At 46.0% G+C, this 15,762-nt stretch overlaps 2 protein-coding genes across 3 annotated transcripts; both read right to left on the bottom strand.

The window, feature by feature from the left end:
• Nucleotides 1–5,667: 5,667 nt before the first annotated feature.
• Nucleotides 5,668–14,768, bottom strand: POFUT2 (protein O-fucosyltransferase 2). Its single transcript, XM_053947657.1, has 9 exons — nt 14,590–14,768; nt 13,692–13,942; nt 12,525–12,669; nt 12,120–12,230; nt 9,913–9,979; nt 8,349–8,474; nt 7,612–7,792; nt 7,247–7,370; nt 5,668–6,967 (listed from the first exon to the last, which is right to left on the bottom strand). Exons 1-9 carry the CDS (start codon nt 14,766–14,768, stop codon nt 6,814–6,816), a joined length of 1,338 nt encoding a protein of 445 aa, XP_053803632.1. The 3' UTR covers nt 5,668–6,813.
• YBEY (ybeY metalloendoribonuclease) lies at nt 13,865–15,578 on the bottom strand. 2 transcript variants are annotated; one of them, XM_053947658.1, is made up of 3 exons: nt 15,178–15,574; nt 15,024–15,092; nt 14,823–14,909 (listed from the first exon to the last, which is right to left on the bottom strand). In XM_053947658.1, exons 1-3 carry the CDS (start codon nt 15,514–15,516, stop codon nt 14,823–14,825), a joined length of 495 nt encoding a protein of 164 aa, XP_053803633.1. In that variant the 5' UTR covers nt 15,517–15,574. The 2 variants fall into 2 exon arrangements, with proteins under 2 accessions (XP_053803634.1, XP_053803633.1); XM_053947659.1 differs by lacking the exons at nt 14,823–14,909; nt 15,024–15,092 and adding an exon at nt 13,865–13,942 and having other exon boundaries at nt 15,178–15,578.
• Nucleotides 15,579–15,762: the final 184 nt, after the last annotated feature.

The following is a 15,762-nucleotide window of genomic DNA, read 5'->3' as shown; positions in this document are numbered from 1 at the left end:
CAGAGGGATCCTGGTTAGGAGCAGGATAACTCTGGGATAAGGGCAAGCTGCTCCTGCTCCAGGGCTGTGCCAGGGAAGGAGGTGAATTTTTTTCCCCTCCCCTTTCCAGTGGGGTGCCATCCCCCACAGAGGCAGAAAAACTGCCTTGCAGTCCAGTACAAAACCTGCCCGCCAAGCCCAGGATGCCAAGGAGCCGGCAGCCATTTCTCCTGGACTTCGTTCTCACAGGCATTTTAAGCCTGCTTTGCCTCACAGGCACTTTTCTGCCAAGGGCATTCCCATCTTTTTTAGATCCTGAACAAAAGTTTGGAAAGCTGTCTTTGATGAGAGAACTGCTTCCTATTTTGATCAGTCTTAACTTGGATTTTCCCTAGGCACCAAAATCAGGGGGTGAACCCAATGTGGCCCCAAAGGGCCATAAGATCCCAGCTATCCAGTCACCAATTGCCTCAGCACTGGTTTGTTGAACCTTTTCAGGGTTAATTTAGCAAACTTAAGGGTTTGGTGATGTCAGGATCAAAACAACCAGAAACCCGTGAAAAAGAAACTGAACTAAAGCCAGCTAAAAGTGGTCCCTGTGATGACTCATTACAACAACTCATTCAAAAGGAGGCAGGATTGATTCAATACTTATCAGTCAATCTGGCCAAGATCAGAGTTCTCTGCCCACCAAGGAAACAGCAACCAGCAGGCACCTTTCTCCCACTCTCCAGCACAGACCTAGTCCCTCCAAACGCAGGGAACTGCAGCCACTCAGGGAACACCAACTTAGTCCTGGGCTGGCAAGAGGAGAGGCACAAAGAATATTTAGAATTCATTTCTGACCTCAATGCCATCCAGACCTGGGAGAAAGCACTTCCCACTGCCCCTGGAATTTTCTTCCCTGTCCCTTCCAGCTTTGGAAGGTTTCTGTGGGAGCCGGGATTATCCACGTGGTTCAGAAGCTGCATGTGGTACCTAAAGCATTCCCTTGGGAATGTGGAGCTTCCCTCGTGCCTTTCATTTCTTTATCCCAAATATTCTCCCCAGTGATCCACAATCTAGAAAGAAAAAAAGGGAAAAGAAGGAAGACCAGTTCATTCTGATATAAGTGCTGGCTATCCCAACACATTTCCAGGTGAAAAAAACATTTCTGCCACTCTAACAAATCCACTTGATCCTGTCTCAACTCCATAGTAACTATTTAAATATTGTATTAAGAATCATAAGGATGCAACACTTTGAATTCTCAAGAATGCCTCAGCTTGGCTACTTCAAGGACTTTCCCACCTAGGGAACTGAGTAGTCCCAGATGTAAGCACCAAATTTGATACAAATCTGGTAGAAATTTGATATTGTTTGGCTACTAAGCTTTTCCAAAAGCTGTGGAGTCAAGGCTGGAAATCCTCACTGAGGCTTTTCCATGTCCCATCTGGATTTATCCTTGGGAAAATCCCACTCTAGTGGGACTTGGCTTTAAAGAAGTTGCACTTGGTGTTACAGACACAGAATTCCTTTGGGATTTGGCATTTCTTGCACCTCCAAACACATTAAAAGAATCAAGTCCAGAGTCCTGAGTCTCAATTATTCCTACTTTTCTCAGCTCCACATGGGTTTGTGCCTTCTCTGAAGGTCTAGAAATCTGGAAAGGAATTTGGGGATCCCTTTCAGTTGGTTTGATCTCCAGCTCTTTCTCTGAGGTGGCCCAAAAGGCAAACAGAAAAAAAAACCCAGAACATCCTAAAATCCCAGCCCATCCCAAGATGCAGCTCCCCTTGGGAGAATCCATGGTGGTTCCAGCACTGCTCTAATCCCACCTCAAACTGAGCTTCCAGGGGGCTCTGCCTAATTCCCATCTAAAAAACTCACAGGAAAAGAGGAGACAAAGTGAAGGGGAGAGGGGAAATAATGGAGTTCTGGGTTTTCCCTCTGTGTGCAACAGAATTGAAGGGCAGGATGGAGAGGTTCCATGGTGTCTTAGGCTGGAGGATGCAGCTGGGGGTGTATATTCTATCACCGTCTGTTAGAGGTGGGGCACTTATCTTCTGTTAATTGGGCAGTTTTCTTTATCTCTTCCACAACCAATCCTCCCTCCAAGAGATATCTCCTGATAATGGGCCATTGAGTGTCACTGCATGACTGATAAAATTACATCATCCCATGGTGAGATGCTCTGCCCAGAGAGAGGAGCCAAGCATTGCTTCCTGGATATAATCTGAAATTTGGAACACCACAGTTGGACTTTTCCCACTGGATTCCCAGAGGAAGACCAGGCCCATTTACACCACCGCTGGATCTTCAGAGGAAAACAACACCCTTCTTAGAGGACCACAGCTTCAACAGAACCACATCTGTCACTCCAGGAAAACTACAGCCACCATTTCGATTGGACTGCTACCACCACCCTGACCAACAGGATGTCAGGTCATATTCTGACTCTGTCAATGTTGTTTTGTATTACTGCATTTTTTATTTTATTTTCTTCCCTAATAAAGAACTGTTATTCCTACTCCCATATCTTTGCCTGAGAGCCCCTTAATTTCAAAATTATAACAATTCAGAGGGAGGGGGGTTTACATTTTCCATTTCAGGGGATTCTCCTGCCTTCCTTAGCAGACACCTGTCTTTTCAAAGCAAGACAGATGGGAAAGAAGTCCCAAAGGCTGCTTAATTCCAAGCAGTTAGTGTTGCTGAAGTTGAATCCAAGAGGACAAATCCACTGGGATCAAACAGGATTGGCAGACAGGATGGGTTATAACAGACCTACAAAGCTGAAGCCTTCTTTCTTCTTCAGGGCTCTCCCAGAAATTCTCCATGTCTGGACATACTCCCAGTCTCCCTGCTGGGAAGAATGGACTTGGATATCCCAGGTGACTGCTGAGGCTCAAACAATAAAGTTATGCAATGATCAAAGTGTTTTTCCCAAGGAAATTACATATTCTCTGAAACTGGGATAACCTATCCCATGGCTTTCTCCAGGAAGAGTCACAGTTGGATATGGTCTCCTATTAAGGATTCCATAGGCTTGGTTGAATTCCTCAGCAATGCCAGGATGTGGCCATTTGAGGTTTTTGGCAGACTGGGCTCATTTGCAGGCTTTTGTTTCCTTCTCTCAGCTTTCCCACTGGATTGTGTTCTCTAAGGAATCTGTAAATCCCATTTGACTCCTGTTCTTTTGGACAATTTTTGCACCATTCCTGTACAAATGGAGGCCCTCTGTTAGGATTCTTTTCCCTACCATTCCCCAGCAGTTTTATCTGCCAGTCCATTCCCTACGTCAGTTGGGTTCTTTTGAGATTTCAGAGCTTCACAAGGCAGGAAATTGACTTGGCTTGGGAACTAAACACTCCTGAGGAATCGTCTGATAACATCACCAAGTTCAGCAGCTGATCCTTGTGCTGAAAGGATGCCTCTTTCTTCCCTTCAGGCAATTCCAAGGCTCACTGCTCCCATCTGGGAACAGCCCCCAATTTGGACTTTCTTGTGGAGTATCCCTCCAGTCTTCCCTGCTGGGATCCTGCTCAGGAATCCATGGGGGTACAAATTTAGTAATTAATTCTTCTCACCCCTGCCCAGTTCTAATTCCAAAGGATTTGGTGTCTGCCTTACCCAGGTGGAGTCTGGTTCCAACTCTGTTCTTACTGCTTCTGCTGCTTTCAATGTCCCAGGAATTCCACCAGTGGAATGACAGCATGTTCCACTTCCTCCAGGATTCCCTCTGTTGCATTTGGGTGCTGGAAGAATATGCAAACCTGGGCCTGTAGGGCTTTACTATCAGGAATTACATCCCTGGATTTGTTAAATTTCCTAATATTATCTCTTCCCAACAAAGCACTGGGCACACATAGAACATAGAAATAGATGTGCTAACCACTGTTTACTCCTCTGGAATTTCAGAGCGTGGAAAAAAATGACAGTTTTGGCTTTTCCTGATTGTACCCATGAGGTGTATTTTACTTAAAAGCTCCTTCCCATGTTTTTCCCTGCATCCACCAAAAATCCACCTGTTCATTCTGAAACAGAAATTTTTAGAGTTAAGTTAACAAAATGAATTAAGCATTTATAATTTAGCTTGTAGAGTTATGTGTTGAATTTTAACCTTTTACTTAAGAAACCTCTGCCTGGTACAAAGGGCATAGGAAAATGCAAATTTCTGAAGCTTCTTGCATAAAGAACAATACCAGAAGAGGCAAAGAATCCAGATAAAGAAGCTCCTCTGTCTCCAAGCCTATCAAGACTGACAGATGTACTCAGATAAGCACCAAAGGACCAAAAGCGCACGCGCAGAGAGGAAAAGTTCAAAAGTTCAATCATGAGGAAGACCAAAATCTTCAGCCTCAGGACCACCGAGAGACCCCCGTGCGACCACCACAGCAAACCACGCGTGCCCAGAAGGGCGTGGACTTACTTAACATGAGAGGCGAGGACAGGCGGGGCCAGGGATTGAATATGCATGAGAAAGTTGTGCAATGTATTGCATATGGAACATCTTTGGGAATAAAGGTGTGGGTCAGACTGAGGCTCGGGGCACAAGTTTTGGAGAGCTATCTCACTTGTGCCGGGCGCTGACATACATACCCACTTCATAACTACCCCAGGTTGTGGAGTCTATTTATTTATTCCGCGTATCGCTTCAATTTCCCAGCTACTTCCTCCCTCTCTTCCTTTATCTAACAGAATTTTAGCAGGTGAATATTCCCCTCTGGAAGAGCACCTTTCATTCCAAAGCTAATAACAAACGAATAATTTTCTTTGACCTTCATCGTTAGGATTCTACCAAGAGCCAGTGGATGGAAAATGATTGTCCCCTGGCCCCTGCTGGATTCCTGGAGCAGGGATTCTTTCCCTCTTTCCCCTGTGGTGGCCCTGCTGCCCCGTACAATTTTTGGCTTTGTTCCACAGCTTTTGCTTCCCATCCTTGGATCCTTCCCCTCACTCCAGGAGCTCCCAGCAGTTCCACACCCTCTTTTGCCCATCCTGATAGTTTCTCCAAGAACAGAACTGTGCATTTCCATTTCCTTCTTCGGCAATTCCCACAAATTCAAAACCTAAACCTGGCACAAGGAACTCTGGGTGCCTACAAATCCAAATCCAGACCTGGCCATCCCTAAACCAGCAATACAAACACACACTCCTGGACAATTGGCATTCATTCAAACCTAACATTTAGGACACATCAAATACTTCAAAATTCTCAATAAACACCCTGTTGCCTTCAGTTCCCAGAGATTTTTGCTTTGGACTCTGATTTTGGGCTCAAGGGATTTCCCGGAAATAAACTGTGTGGTGCATGCTGGAATCCTCAATCCCATGAGTCCAGAGAGTGTTAGAAGCTTAGGCTAACCTGAGCCACCAGAAAGTAACTCTTAATAGTGATGAAGGGGAACTGTTGGACACCAGCCAACAGCAAGGGAACACTTTTAACTCTCGCCTGAAACTTTGCAGCAATTGGTAACACCAGCACCAGGGGTTGCACCCTGATGTGCTGAGGCCTGAGCAGCAGGGCTGACTTATGAGATGAAGCCTGGGCACTGGATGACTGACACCATTAGTATTCTTTAGCTAAAATTAGATGACAAAGACACAAACATAATGTAATTAAAGGGAGCTCACACAAGAAGGGGAGGAAAGAAAAAAACACCTACTGAGCTCAAAAGCAGAAACACTGTATCAGTGTGCATCACCATCTTGATTTTTTATATCTAGATTTTTTATTTGCATTGGATTTTATCCGCAACAGTTGTCTAAGAAATAATGTTATTAAATGTTTGTTTCTATTCTCACAGTGTGAGAATTTGTTATTGCTCTGTGTATGTTTCTTTGGCCACACTTGTAGAGACACAAAATAAGCACTTGGATTCCTCCAGACACATAATGGGCAACGTGTGTCAGAAGCCCCCTGTGGATAAACTGCTGCTCTCCTGTAGATCTGCAGTGGTGCCGAGTTTTGCAGAGTAGTTGAAGGGTTTACCCACCTTCACTGCGGGGAAGGCTGATGGACTTTTGAGTACAGGGCTGTGGTGATGGTTCTGCCTTCTGTTGTGTCTTTCCTTTGTGGACACAAACCAGTGGAAAAGCAAGGCCCTGAAGCAATCAGGACCCTCTTGAGAGGGCCACCAACACTGCCCCACTTCCAGCAGCAGTGCTGAACACACCCACCCTCCCCCAGGCAGTGCTGTGGCAGGCAGAGGAGGGAGCTCAGAAAATGGAATCTTGGCCCTGCTCCACCAGGTACCAACCTCTTTCTCTGCTCGGCAATGTGTCTTCACATGAAAGATGAGTCCCCAAAGGATGGGCCTTGCAGGCCCTTGGAGTGGGAGCAGCTCCCTCCATGCTTTTATTTCAGTGGCAGCTTGGTTCCTCCCTGGGTAGAGATTAGTGCTCCTAGGGTGAGCGTTCCTGGTGACATGGTCAGGACCCCCAGTCTGCAGCCCAGACAACAAATCCACTGAGAGAACCACATACAGGTATGAAATGCTCCAGCAGGCGAGGCTGGGTTGAACTGCCGCATCCTGGGCATTGCTTTGCCGCTTCCCATCACAGCTCTGCAGCCAAGAGGCGCCTGTGGTCTGTAGCAACCCATCTGGTGCGGTGCATGTGGGCCCACAAGGCAGCAGGAGCAGGACATACTGGGAACCCAGGTGCACCAGACACATAGAAATGCTGTGAGGTCCAGAGATACTGAGCAGTACAGCTACCCCATGTCATACCCACACTGGAAGGGGAGCGGGAACTGAGAGTATAGGACTGGGTCATACTTCCAAGGTCATTCCCCATTATTTTTCTTATTATTTTGAACTCTAACAGTATCAAAACCTTTGTGTTTCTCTGTGTTTAATATACAATTTTCCAATGAGCTGGCTGCTCACAGTTTTTCTCTGTTTCACCACAAAATCGGTTGTAAGTTGTTTTTGGATCAAATCCCAAGATCTCCCTTTCCTCATGGATTCGGAAGGAAAATGTTGAAACTGAGGTGCCTATAAAATACCTATGGAGAAAAATCAAAAAGGGTTTGTGAGGGAGGGCAAGTTTTTAAAATGCAAATAATTAGATTTCAGTCCAATGAACTTCACTGTTCAGTGAAATGATATGATAATAAAATTATCATATATACACACACAATATACCCATTATACACACCTCAATTATATAATTGATTATATAATGTCTTACACTATTTGTAAACAAGCTTGGGCCAAAAATCATGTTCAGTTTTGTGACAGTGCTGAATAACGAGCTTTGGCTGAATAGAAGTCAGGTTTGCTACCTTGCATGTGCACAAATCCACTGGTCAATCACAGCCAAGCCCCCGTCCTTATACAGTTCCAGCTCCTCCAGAGAGGGTTCAAACCTCACCATCTCAGGCAGCAGTTTCTTGAGCAGTTCAATCTCTTAAAAAATTAAGGATATGAATTAATCTCTACATTTATGAACAGCAACTTGCTGCTGTCACACAATGTGTTTAAGGAAACCCTGGGTGAACAGTTACAGAGCAAGTGACACCAAAATCTACCAACAAATTTTACAATTCAGTTGCTGAAATTCACAGCATTGCAGGCAGGGAGAGGAGCCAGTAGTAATTGCTGCACTCCTCAGAAGTTACCAATCCTGAAGTGACTGTGATCTGCCTACCTTCCTCAACAGCATCAGTGGCTACAAAAACTTTTTCAAGTTTAAGTGTCTCCAAGAGGCTGTGGATTTTCTTTACTGCTCCTTGCAGGGAAGGCACGTCTTCTCTGTGACCCCAAATGAAGTCTCTCCTTCTGAGATGAACCCCAAGGTATGGGCCACCTAGAGCTGTGCCTGTCTTAACCTATGAGAGAAAGATCGAAACTTCAGAAATTGAGAGCATCACTGTTCACACTGAAAAGCCAGAATGCATCATCTCTGGATAAGGCACAGAATCTGTCTAGCTGCAGACAGAAATTTTTAAGTATGGACGGGAAGTAGCTTGGAACCCTTGTTGCAACATTTAGATCTTGGGTGGCCACCATCATGCAAGAGAAACTGGAGTGCCAAATCTTTGTAAGCAAAAATTCCTCTCCTTGACCAAATAAATCCTCAACTGGCAGGTGGCAGCTGAACTTTACACCCACACCTAGTGCTGAAAACAGGAAGAAATTCAAGTTTCCTTTACTGAAATGAGGACAACAAAGATCTGGCCCTCAGAACCAGTCAGGCACACCTCTACAGACTCTGTTAGCTTGTGTCACACAGGGAGAAGAAGGTGCATGAGGTACATGTGCGTCTACCTCGATGTGATTAGAAGAGTGTCACTCATGTGTACCTTCCAACATGCCCTACAGCACATTGCCAGGAATACACAAATAAAATATTTGTTATGGGGAACAGACTGTTAAGGATTTTACCTTCATCTGTGTCCAGTCCTCCTTGTACTGAGTCCTGTCTGCCTCATCCGTGGATTGAAGGTATTTCTTCCTAAACTTGTCTCCCACCACGCGGAGGTGTTTAGCAAACACCATGCTCCGACGGGTCTGTCAGAGTTAAGAGCAGACACTGAGTCAGAAAAAGGAGAGTTAAAAATGAGTAGGTGGACACAGTTTCACACACACAGCACTTCCAGGATGCAGTTACTTCTGGTACATCTATGCAGTACTCTAAGCAACGATTTTATCCAAGCCTTAATAGTTTATTTCTAATTATCACCACATTTATAACCAGTATACTCACTTGCCCCTGCAATACACAGGTATAGGGAGGACACTGCAGTTATTTACACAGCAGAACACATGATACACCAAATTAAATATCCCAGCAATATACCTCACTTCCGTAAACAAAAGCTGGGCAAACACTTTAGTGTGCAAAACACCTGTAAGAATAAAACCTGCTTTAAAAATATTACACATCTAGCCACGGACATGCCTATGAAATTCAGCGGGAAAATTATGAAAAAGGAATTATTCCCTTAACCTGTGAATAAGAATCTCTAAGATTCTGTGATGCAGTTCCCACTGCACACAGTCACAAGCAGCCTTTTTATTAATAGGCAAAAGAATGAAGTTTTCCCTTTTTGTCTGCAAAGAAACAGAGAAGGGAGAGATGCTTCTCAGAGAAGCATGGAAAAAAGAGAAGAAGCCCTGGGTCCAAGCTGCAGTAAGTAAATTTTTGTTTGGACATTAGGCAAAACCACTGGGCAATGTTTAAAGTGCCACTGCTAAGAAATGTGTGTTATGGAACCATGTGGATTTCATGTCTGCTTTTACAGGACAAGTCATACTCAAATATGGTACCTGGGTTGCATTTCTTTCTTTAGGAGGTTACTCTTAATGAATAATTCATGGTAGCAAACTACTGTTTGGTCCACTTCTGAAAACATGCCATATCTCAACTGAACAGCTAGGTATTTACAAGACTGAGGTAATTTGTGTAATTTGTTTTGTAGTATCATGACAGTCAGTTTTTCTTAGGAATTTTAACTATATCAAGCACTTGATATCATGTTCCATTTTCCTGTCTGAACCTTGATATTTTCTTAAAACTTTTATGACAGGAATTATTTTACCATAGACCTTTGCCTTGAAACTCATGGGAATTTTGCCTTTGAAGCCAATGGAGAGGGATTTGGGACAATAATGAGCACTTTACGGAATTCCTTTGAAAAGACTAATCTTGAGGTTGACTAGGTAAGAAACTGCTCCCTTCTGACTGTAGATGTGTTGTATAGGGGAGGTCCTTTTAATCACCATGACCTACAGCACTGGGCCTTTAGGCACAAGACAGCAGGGCAAATTTCTGTGTCACAATAATCCACAGCAGCCTGAAAACCATGTTAGAACACATTGCTGAAACAGAAGGCACAAGTGACTTTCAAGACAAGAAACCCAAGGCAAAACTGAAGCACACGTTGGTTACTGAATTTTTAGCAGAGCCAAGGAAAAAGTCTAGAGAAGCTATCTGTAAAATACTCACATTCCAATAATCTTTCCCTCCGTAGTGGTCATGAAGAAGGTTTTCAGCTCTGTCTAACATCACTGACCTATTGAAAATTGTAAAACTGAGTGCAGTTCCCTTAGGAATAGAATTTACATTATGTTGTTTCTTTACACATTTGCTAGGATAAAGCACAGACTACAGTCTGTTTGCTAAGGGAATGTGGGGAATGAGGGACAGGCTCCTATGAGGCAAATTCTAGTTCTCTACAAGGCAAATTGTGACCCACAGTCTGCTATGGAGAGAAGGGAACCATGCCACTCCCTGTGCCTGCTCTCTTCCCTAATAAATGGTGTCCTGACTCTGAAAGGTAAACACTAATAAGCATTAACCACCCCTCACAGTCTTTTTAATAGTTGCTATGGGAGACATTAGATTTCTAACAGGGAGAGTGATCCAAAGGGGAGAAGTGACCTGTGTGATAATGCTCAGCCTCAGAGCACACAACAGCCTCTGGGAGGAAGCAGATAATGAAAACAAACCCAGAGAAGGTGTTCTCCACATGCAGAATAAAATGTCCTACAGTAAAACAACAGATCAAAGAACACAGAGATACTACCAAAATGTGTGGTAGCAGACAGCAGCTTGCCCTTCTCATAAATAAACACAGTTCAGCATTGTGTACTGGAAACATAACTGCACTATCAAAATTCTAAGAAGCAGAAGAGATTTTGAGAGCTTCAAGTATTCCAGAGCATAAGAGATGTAGATTTAGCTTGTGAGCACACTGATAAGCAAACGCACAGAGAAATGCTTCTGCTAAAAGGGATCAAGGTCATTATCTGCATCTCCTTCTACTAAAAAGAGAGGAAGAAGATAACCAGTCAACTTTGGATTATCACTGCTGATCATCAGCTGGACACCTGCACGGAAGGCCCTAAATCACCTGGAAACAAACTAGACTGTGCTGGTGAAGAAGCAGCATGCATCTAACAGGATGATTGGAGGTGATTGAGGTGACTAATTGAAATGTATTGAGAAGTTTCCTTGAAGTGACCACACTGTAGGGGTAAAAACCCAGTCCTAGGATCACACAACTGGTTTTCTAGTCAGAAGGGCAATATGGGAGATCACAGCTCTGAACAATCATAGTAGTTTGAAGACACTGCCACACGTGAAGTTAAGGGACATCTCACTGACATTACCTAACAAGATTTTCTGACAGCCTTCATTAAAGGCTTTTAAGAAAACTTGGCACAGAAAGGTTCTTGCATGGATTAAAAAAAAAAAAAAAAAAAAAGTTTAGAGACAGGGATAAATTTATGGTTCTCATTGCAGAGGGAGGTCACAGTGGAAGGTCTCTTCACCATATTCCTAAACAACCTACAGAAGGGCATGAAATTAGGTGACATAGCTTAACTATTTTAAATTCCTCAGAGCAGCTAAGGCCAACTATGAAGAATTAGAGAAGTCTGATCACTGGCCAATGAAGTGGCAGATGAATTCTAACATAGGAGTGAGCGTAGTAAAAAAAAAGAACAAAACCTGGTTTCATCTAATGGTCTTGATGGTCAGGAATGAGGACAGTTTGATGCAAACATCAAGGCAACACTCAGAGATGAAAATAAGGAACATGTGTCTCAAGAATTAGCAGAAAAAGAAGAGAGCATTTGACAGAACATGTAATTTGTACTGCAATGTAACAGGTTTACCCACACTCAGTGTGCAGGATCCTGCTGAACTGGTTCGATAAGGTTCAGAGATTGGCAGTGGTGACAACCAAAGGCATGGAATGGCTTTCATGTGGAGAACAACTAATGGAGCCTGGACTCTTCCCACTGCAGAGGAGACTACTGAGGGGGAATGAGCCAGAGATGTAAAATTACATGTGCTGTGGAGTAGAATATGGAACAGCTGTTGGTTCAGCATCTCTTCCACTGCATGATCTAGGGGATATTTGATGAAACCTTGGAGGTATGAGTCACAAAAGCAGCCTGAGAGGGAACATAAAGGAGCTCAAGCCTATTTGCTCTTAGGTTTTAGCACTGCAATCTTTAACTAAACTTACAGTTAAGTGTTTCTTACACTGTAAATCCCTTTTGTAATTATTTTAACAGAGTACAATAATTCAGTGATGAAGTATCTCAACAGTGGACAAGCCTTTAAATTCCCCCTGTTCTTCCCACCCAGCAATGGGGTTGAACAACAATAATACAGGAAAAATAGCTATATACAAGGCAACTCACTGTGCTGAAGTGTTCTTCAGAAGGATTGGAGCCACAACAGAGGCAGATCCTTGGACAGACAAACAAGAGACATTTAGGCCTCGTGTTTCCTTGTAACCCCAGAACCAGCCCCTAAAAGGGAACACAAAGGATTGGTTCACAGGCTTGTATTTTAAATTGATGCCATATATAGAACAAAACATCCTAAAAAAACTACATATGTTACAAATAAACCAGTCATCTCCTTTATGCTGCTCTTCTGTGTAGCAACAACTTTATAGAATCGGATCTTCTCATACCAATACAACATTTTACTTTTCACAGGCTTTTTAAAAACAAAGTGAACTCCAAGCACCAAGATATCTACAGCAGGCAAATATCTCTCTAAATACAAATGAAAAGAGCAGAAGGAATGCATGATGTTACCTGTAGTAGCCATCTTTGTCTTTGGAGTACATCAGTTGATCAATGCAAGCTTTTTCATCTATTTTTTCTTCCCATGTTCCTTCTTTCCATCCTTCTGCATAGCCTTGTAGCACATAAACCTGTTCAATAAAGGGCCCACCTGACTCTGAACAGAAGGCAAAACAAAGGACTTGTAAGCATTAAAACCCACACTGTAAAGGTATGAACAAGCATCAGTTGCAGTTAAAAACCTGCTAGAAATGCTAATGTTACACTACTCTCTCTTCCTAGTTTTCCCTATAAAAAAGGAAAGGAAGTTCTGTGAGAGCCAGAAAAGCTAAAAGGGTCAGGCAATGTGATCACCTGCTATCCCACCCAGCTCTGTGCTATTTAATGTGCCAAATGTAACAGAATCACTGTCACCTGGGTAAAACACACTAGGAACCACACAGCTTTTCAGTGCTGTAAGCAGCTACCACAGGAGGAGGGCCTCCAAGAAAAATGTCCAGTACAAGCCCTTCTTCCCTAAATTTTAGGGTCTCTACAAGCATTTTCTTGGAAGGCAGGGAACAGAGCTCTTTGCAGAGGTGTGACATTTGGTGGCCTTTATTTCCTTTGCTGAACATGTCAGTGTGCAGTGTTCACCAACTGAACATTTGGTGATTAGCTCAACATGGCATTAAATCCTAAAGGAACCAACTTCACTTTCTTATGGAAAACCTTTCTTTTAGACACAAAAAGCAAGGGGTATTTCAAGTATGTGCAATATCGATAATGAAGAAGTAAGTTCAGGGAGAACCTGTTTTATAACTTTTACTGTCCAACCACCACATCCAGGAAAAAGATGACTTGTCTGTATTTCAACAAGCTGCCTCTCTCCTTATGGTCTTGTCATTATGGTCAAAATCACACAGAAATACCATAGGTGAATTTAACCACAGGAATTAATTGTCTATCTCTGGGGGTCCCTGAAGTCAAGGGGACAGCAGTGCTACATCAAACAAGCTGCCAAGTAATTGGGTTATTCCATCCTAGTGGTTGTGTAGCTCAGCAAAACTCCTTCCCATCCCTCCTCTTGCCACCTGTATGATTTTTTTTACATAAAAGGATAAAAGCCCCTATAAGGACAAACCTGTTAAGAAACCATATCAAATATTTAATCGTAGATTGCATGATCCTACACCCCACCTGCAAGGAACTGCTCGTATTCAATGACAGGGATGTTCCTGTTGAGGCTTGGGATATCAAAGAACTCGGACCAAGCGATCTGCATCTGGAGGATGTCAGGGCTCTGCCAGTGATAAAGACGTCCCCAGGGAGGCAGAACCAACACCCAGTTTTCGCTTTTCCGCAGGGTCTTAAGAAGAGAAGCAATGCGAATGTAGACATCTCTGCGAAGATTGAACCCTTCAGGGGGGTTTACATCGTACAAAAGGTATCTGGGGAGAACAAAGGAATACCATTTTTTTCTGGGAGCACATTGAGGCTATTACACGTTTTTCATTTTTACCCTACAATCCTGTGATGAAACAGTTGGGAAGAAAGCTGTTCCTCTTTTTGAGTTTGTGGTACCCGGAAGGGGAAGAAGTATGGGAAGTCAGAACAGTGTGTGCTGCAGGGGCTGGAGGGGCCACTAGGGTCTCCTGGAGAGGTAGCACATGCCAGGAGCCTTTCTTGCAGCAGGTCAAGGAGTGAAGAGTCTTGCTCATCCTGAGGGTAACATGGGGTATGTGGTGAAAATGGTGAAACCACGGGCATGTAACCAAGGCTAACTCTTGTAAGCTGGACACAAAGGCAGGAGGATATGCTCCGGAGAAGTACGGGAAAAGAATGCATCTAGGAGCTGGCTGATCCCTGTGGGGTCCGTTACAACTCAGGACATTCTACAGGCGAAAGCCCTCGGACAGCTGCGATGACACCTTCCAAAAACGACCCAAAAAAGAACCAGCAGGCGAAGGAGGCCCTTTACCAGCTGATGGCCGAGACACGTCGGTTCGCCTGTGCAAGGGGACACCGCACGACGGGGGGAGATCCCGGGGGGCAGGACCGGCCCTGGGTCGGACGCGGCGGGGCCGCCGCATCTCACCTGGTGCGCGAGGCGGCAGCGGCGGCGGGCAGCGAGGAGGCGGCGTGGCCAGCGCGGAGGGCGGCGGGCGGCAGCTCGGAGGCGGCGGCGAGCGACGGCGGGAGGGCGAGCACGGCCAGGCCAAGCAGCAGAAGCGGCAGCGCCGGGGCACAGCGGCCGCAGGGCCGCTGCACCGCCATCCCCCACGCCACGTCCGGGGCGGCGCCGGCGGAGCCCCAGCCCCTCCCAGTCTCTCAGAAGAGGCCGGCTGTGAGGGGCCGCAGGCGAGAGCCCGTGATGCGGTTCAGCTCCTCCAGGATTTGCGCTTCCTTCTGGTACATCTGCGGGAGCAGCGGCGGTCAGCACCGGGCGAACCCCGGTTCTCGTCACCGGGGCCTCCGGTCCACCCCATGGCGGACACCGCACACCCTCCCCGGCCCCAGCGCATCCCGCACCTGCTCCCACTCGGGTTTCGTGTCGTGCCGGTAGCCGAGCAGGTGACACAATCCGTGGGCCGCCGTCACCTGCGCGGGGGGCGAGAGCACAACATGTGTTACCGACCGAGCCCCGTGCCCGCCCCACCACCCGCCAGGACCGAGCGGGGCTCACCGTCAGGACATCGTCAAAATCCTCCCCGGTTTCGCGGCACTGCTGATGGATGTATTCCACCCCCAGGAAAATGTCCCCCAGATTGTACTCGCTGCGGCAACACGGCCGCGGCAGCTCCCCCGCCGCCACTTGGTGGAACGGGAAAGAGAGGACGTCGGTAGGCTCCGGGCAGTGTCGGTAGACGCCGTTCAGTCGCTGCATCAACGCGTTGCTGGCGCAGACTAGCCCCACGTCGAAGCGGGAGGCGCCCAGGGCGGCGCGCAAGACGCACACGGCGCGGCGAAGCGGGGCCCGGCGTACGGACAAGGCGCGCTGCGCATTCCGCAGCGCCACGCTCATGGCGGCGCCACCGCCACCACCCGACCGCCCGCGGGGACCCCGCCCACCACAATGCGTGTCCGTCCTGAAGTCCCGCCCACCACCACACCCATAACAGAGACTACGCTCACTCAATGAGCCCACCCCTGTACAGGATCCCCGCCCACCCTTATGTCCAGCCCTTAGTATGCCCGCCCACTTAGGCCACTCCCGCGGCCACACCACAACGCTGCTCCCACTCGTCTCCCCGCCCCTACAGTTCGGCTG

Source organism: Vidua chalybeata, chromosome 7 (assembly GCF_026979565.1).
Source record: "Vidua chalybeata isolate OUT-0048 chromosome 7, bVidCha1 merged haplotype, whole genome shotgun sequence".
Classification (NCBI taxonomy): Eukaryota; Metazoa; Chordata; class Aves; order Passeriformes; family Viduidae; genus Vidua; species Vidua chalybeata.
The sequence above is the reverse complement of the archived record's forward strand: the minus strand, read 5'-3'. Positions and strand labels throughout refer to the sequence as shown.

Coding starts and splice junctions, on each gene's coding strand:
- YBEY (XM_053947658.1), bottom strand. CDS start 15,516: ATGAGCGTGGCGCTGCGGAATGCGCAGCGCGCCTTGTCCGTACGCCGG. Junction 15,093..15,177: donor ATTTTGACGATGTCCTGACG/GTGAGCCCCGCT, acceptor CCCCCCGCGCAG/GTGACGGCGGCCCACGGATT. Junction 14,910..15,023: donor CGAAACCCGAGTGGGAGCAG/GTGCGGGATGCG, acceptor CTGCTCCCGCAG/ATGTACCAGAAGGAAGCGCA.
- POFUT2 (XM_053947657.1), bottom strand. CDS start 14,768: ATGGCGGTGCAGCGGCCCTGCGGCCGCTGTGCCCCGGCGCTGCCGCTT. Junction 13,943..14,589: donor GCTGCCGCCTCGCGCACCAG/GTGAGATGCGGC, acceptor TGTTCTCCCCAG/ATACCTTTTGTACGATGTAA. Junction 7,793..8,348: donor AGGACTGGACACAGATGAAG/GTAAAATCCTTA, acceptor TTTCTCTCATAG/GTTAAGACAGGCACAGCTCT.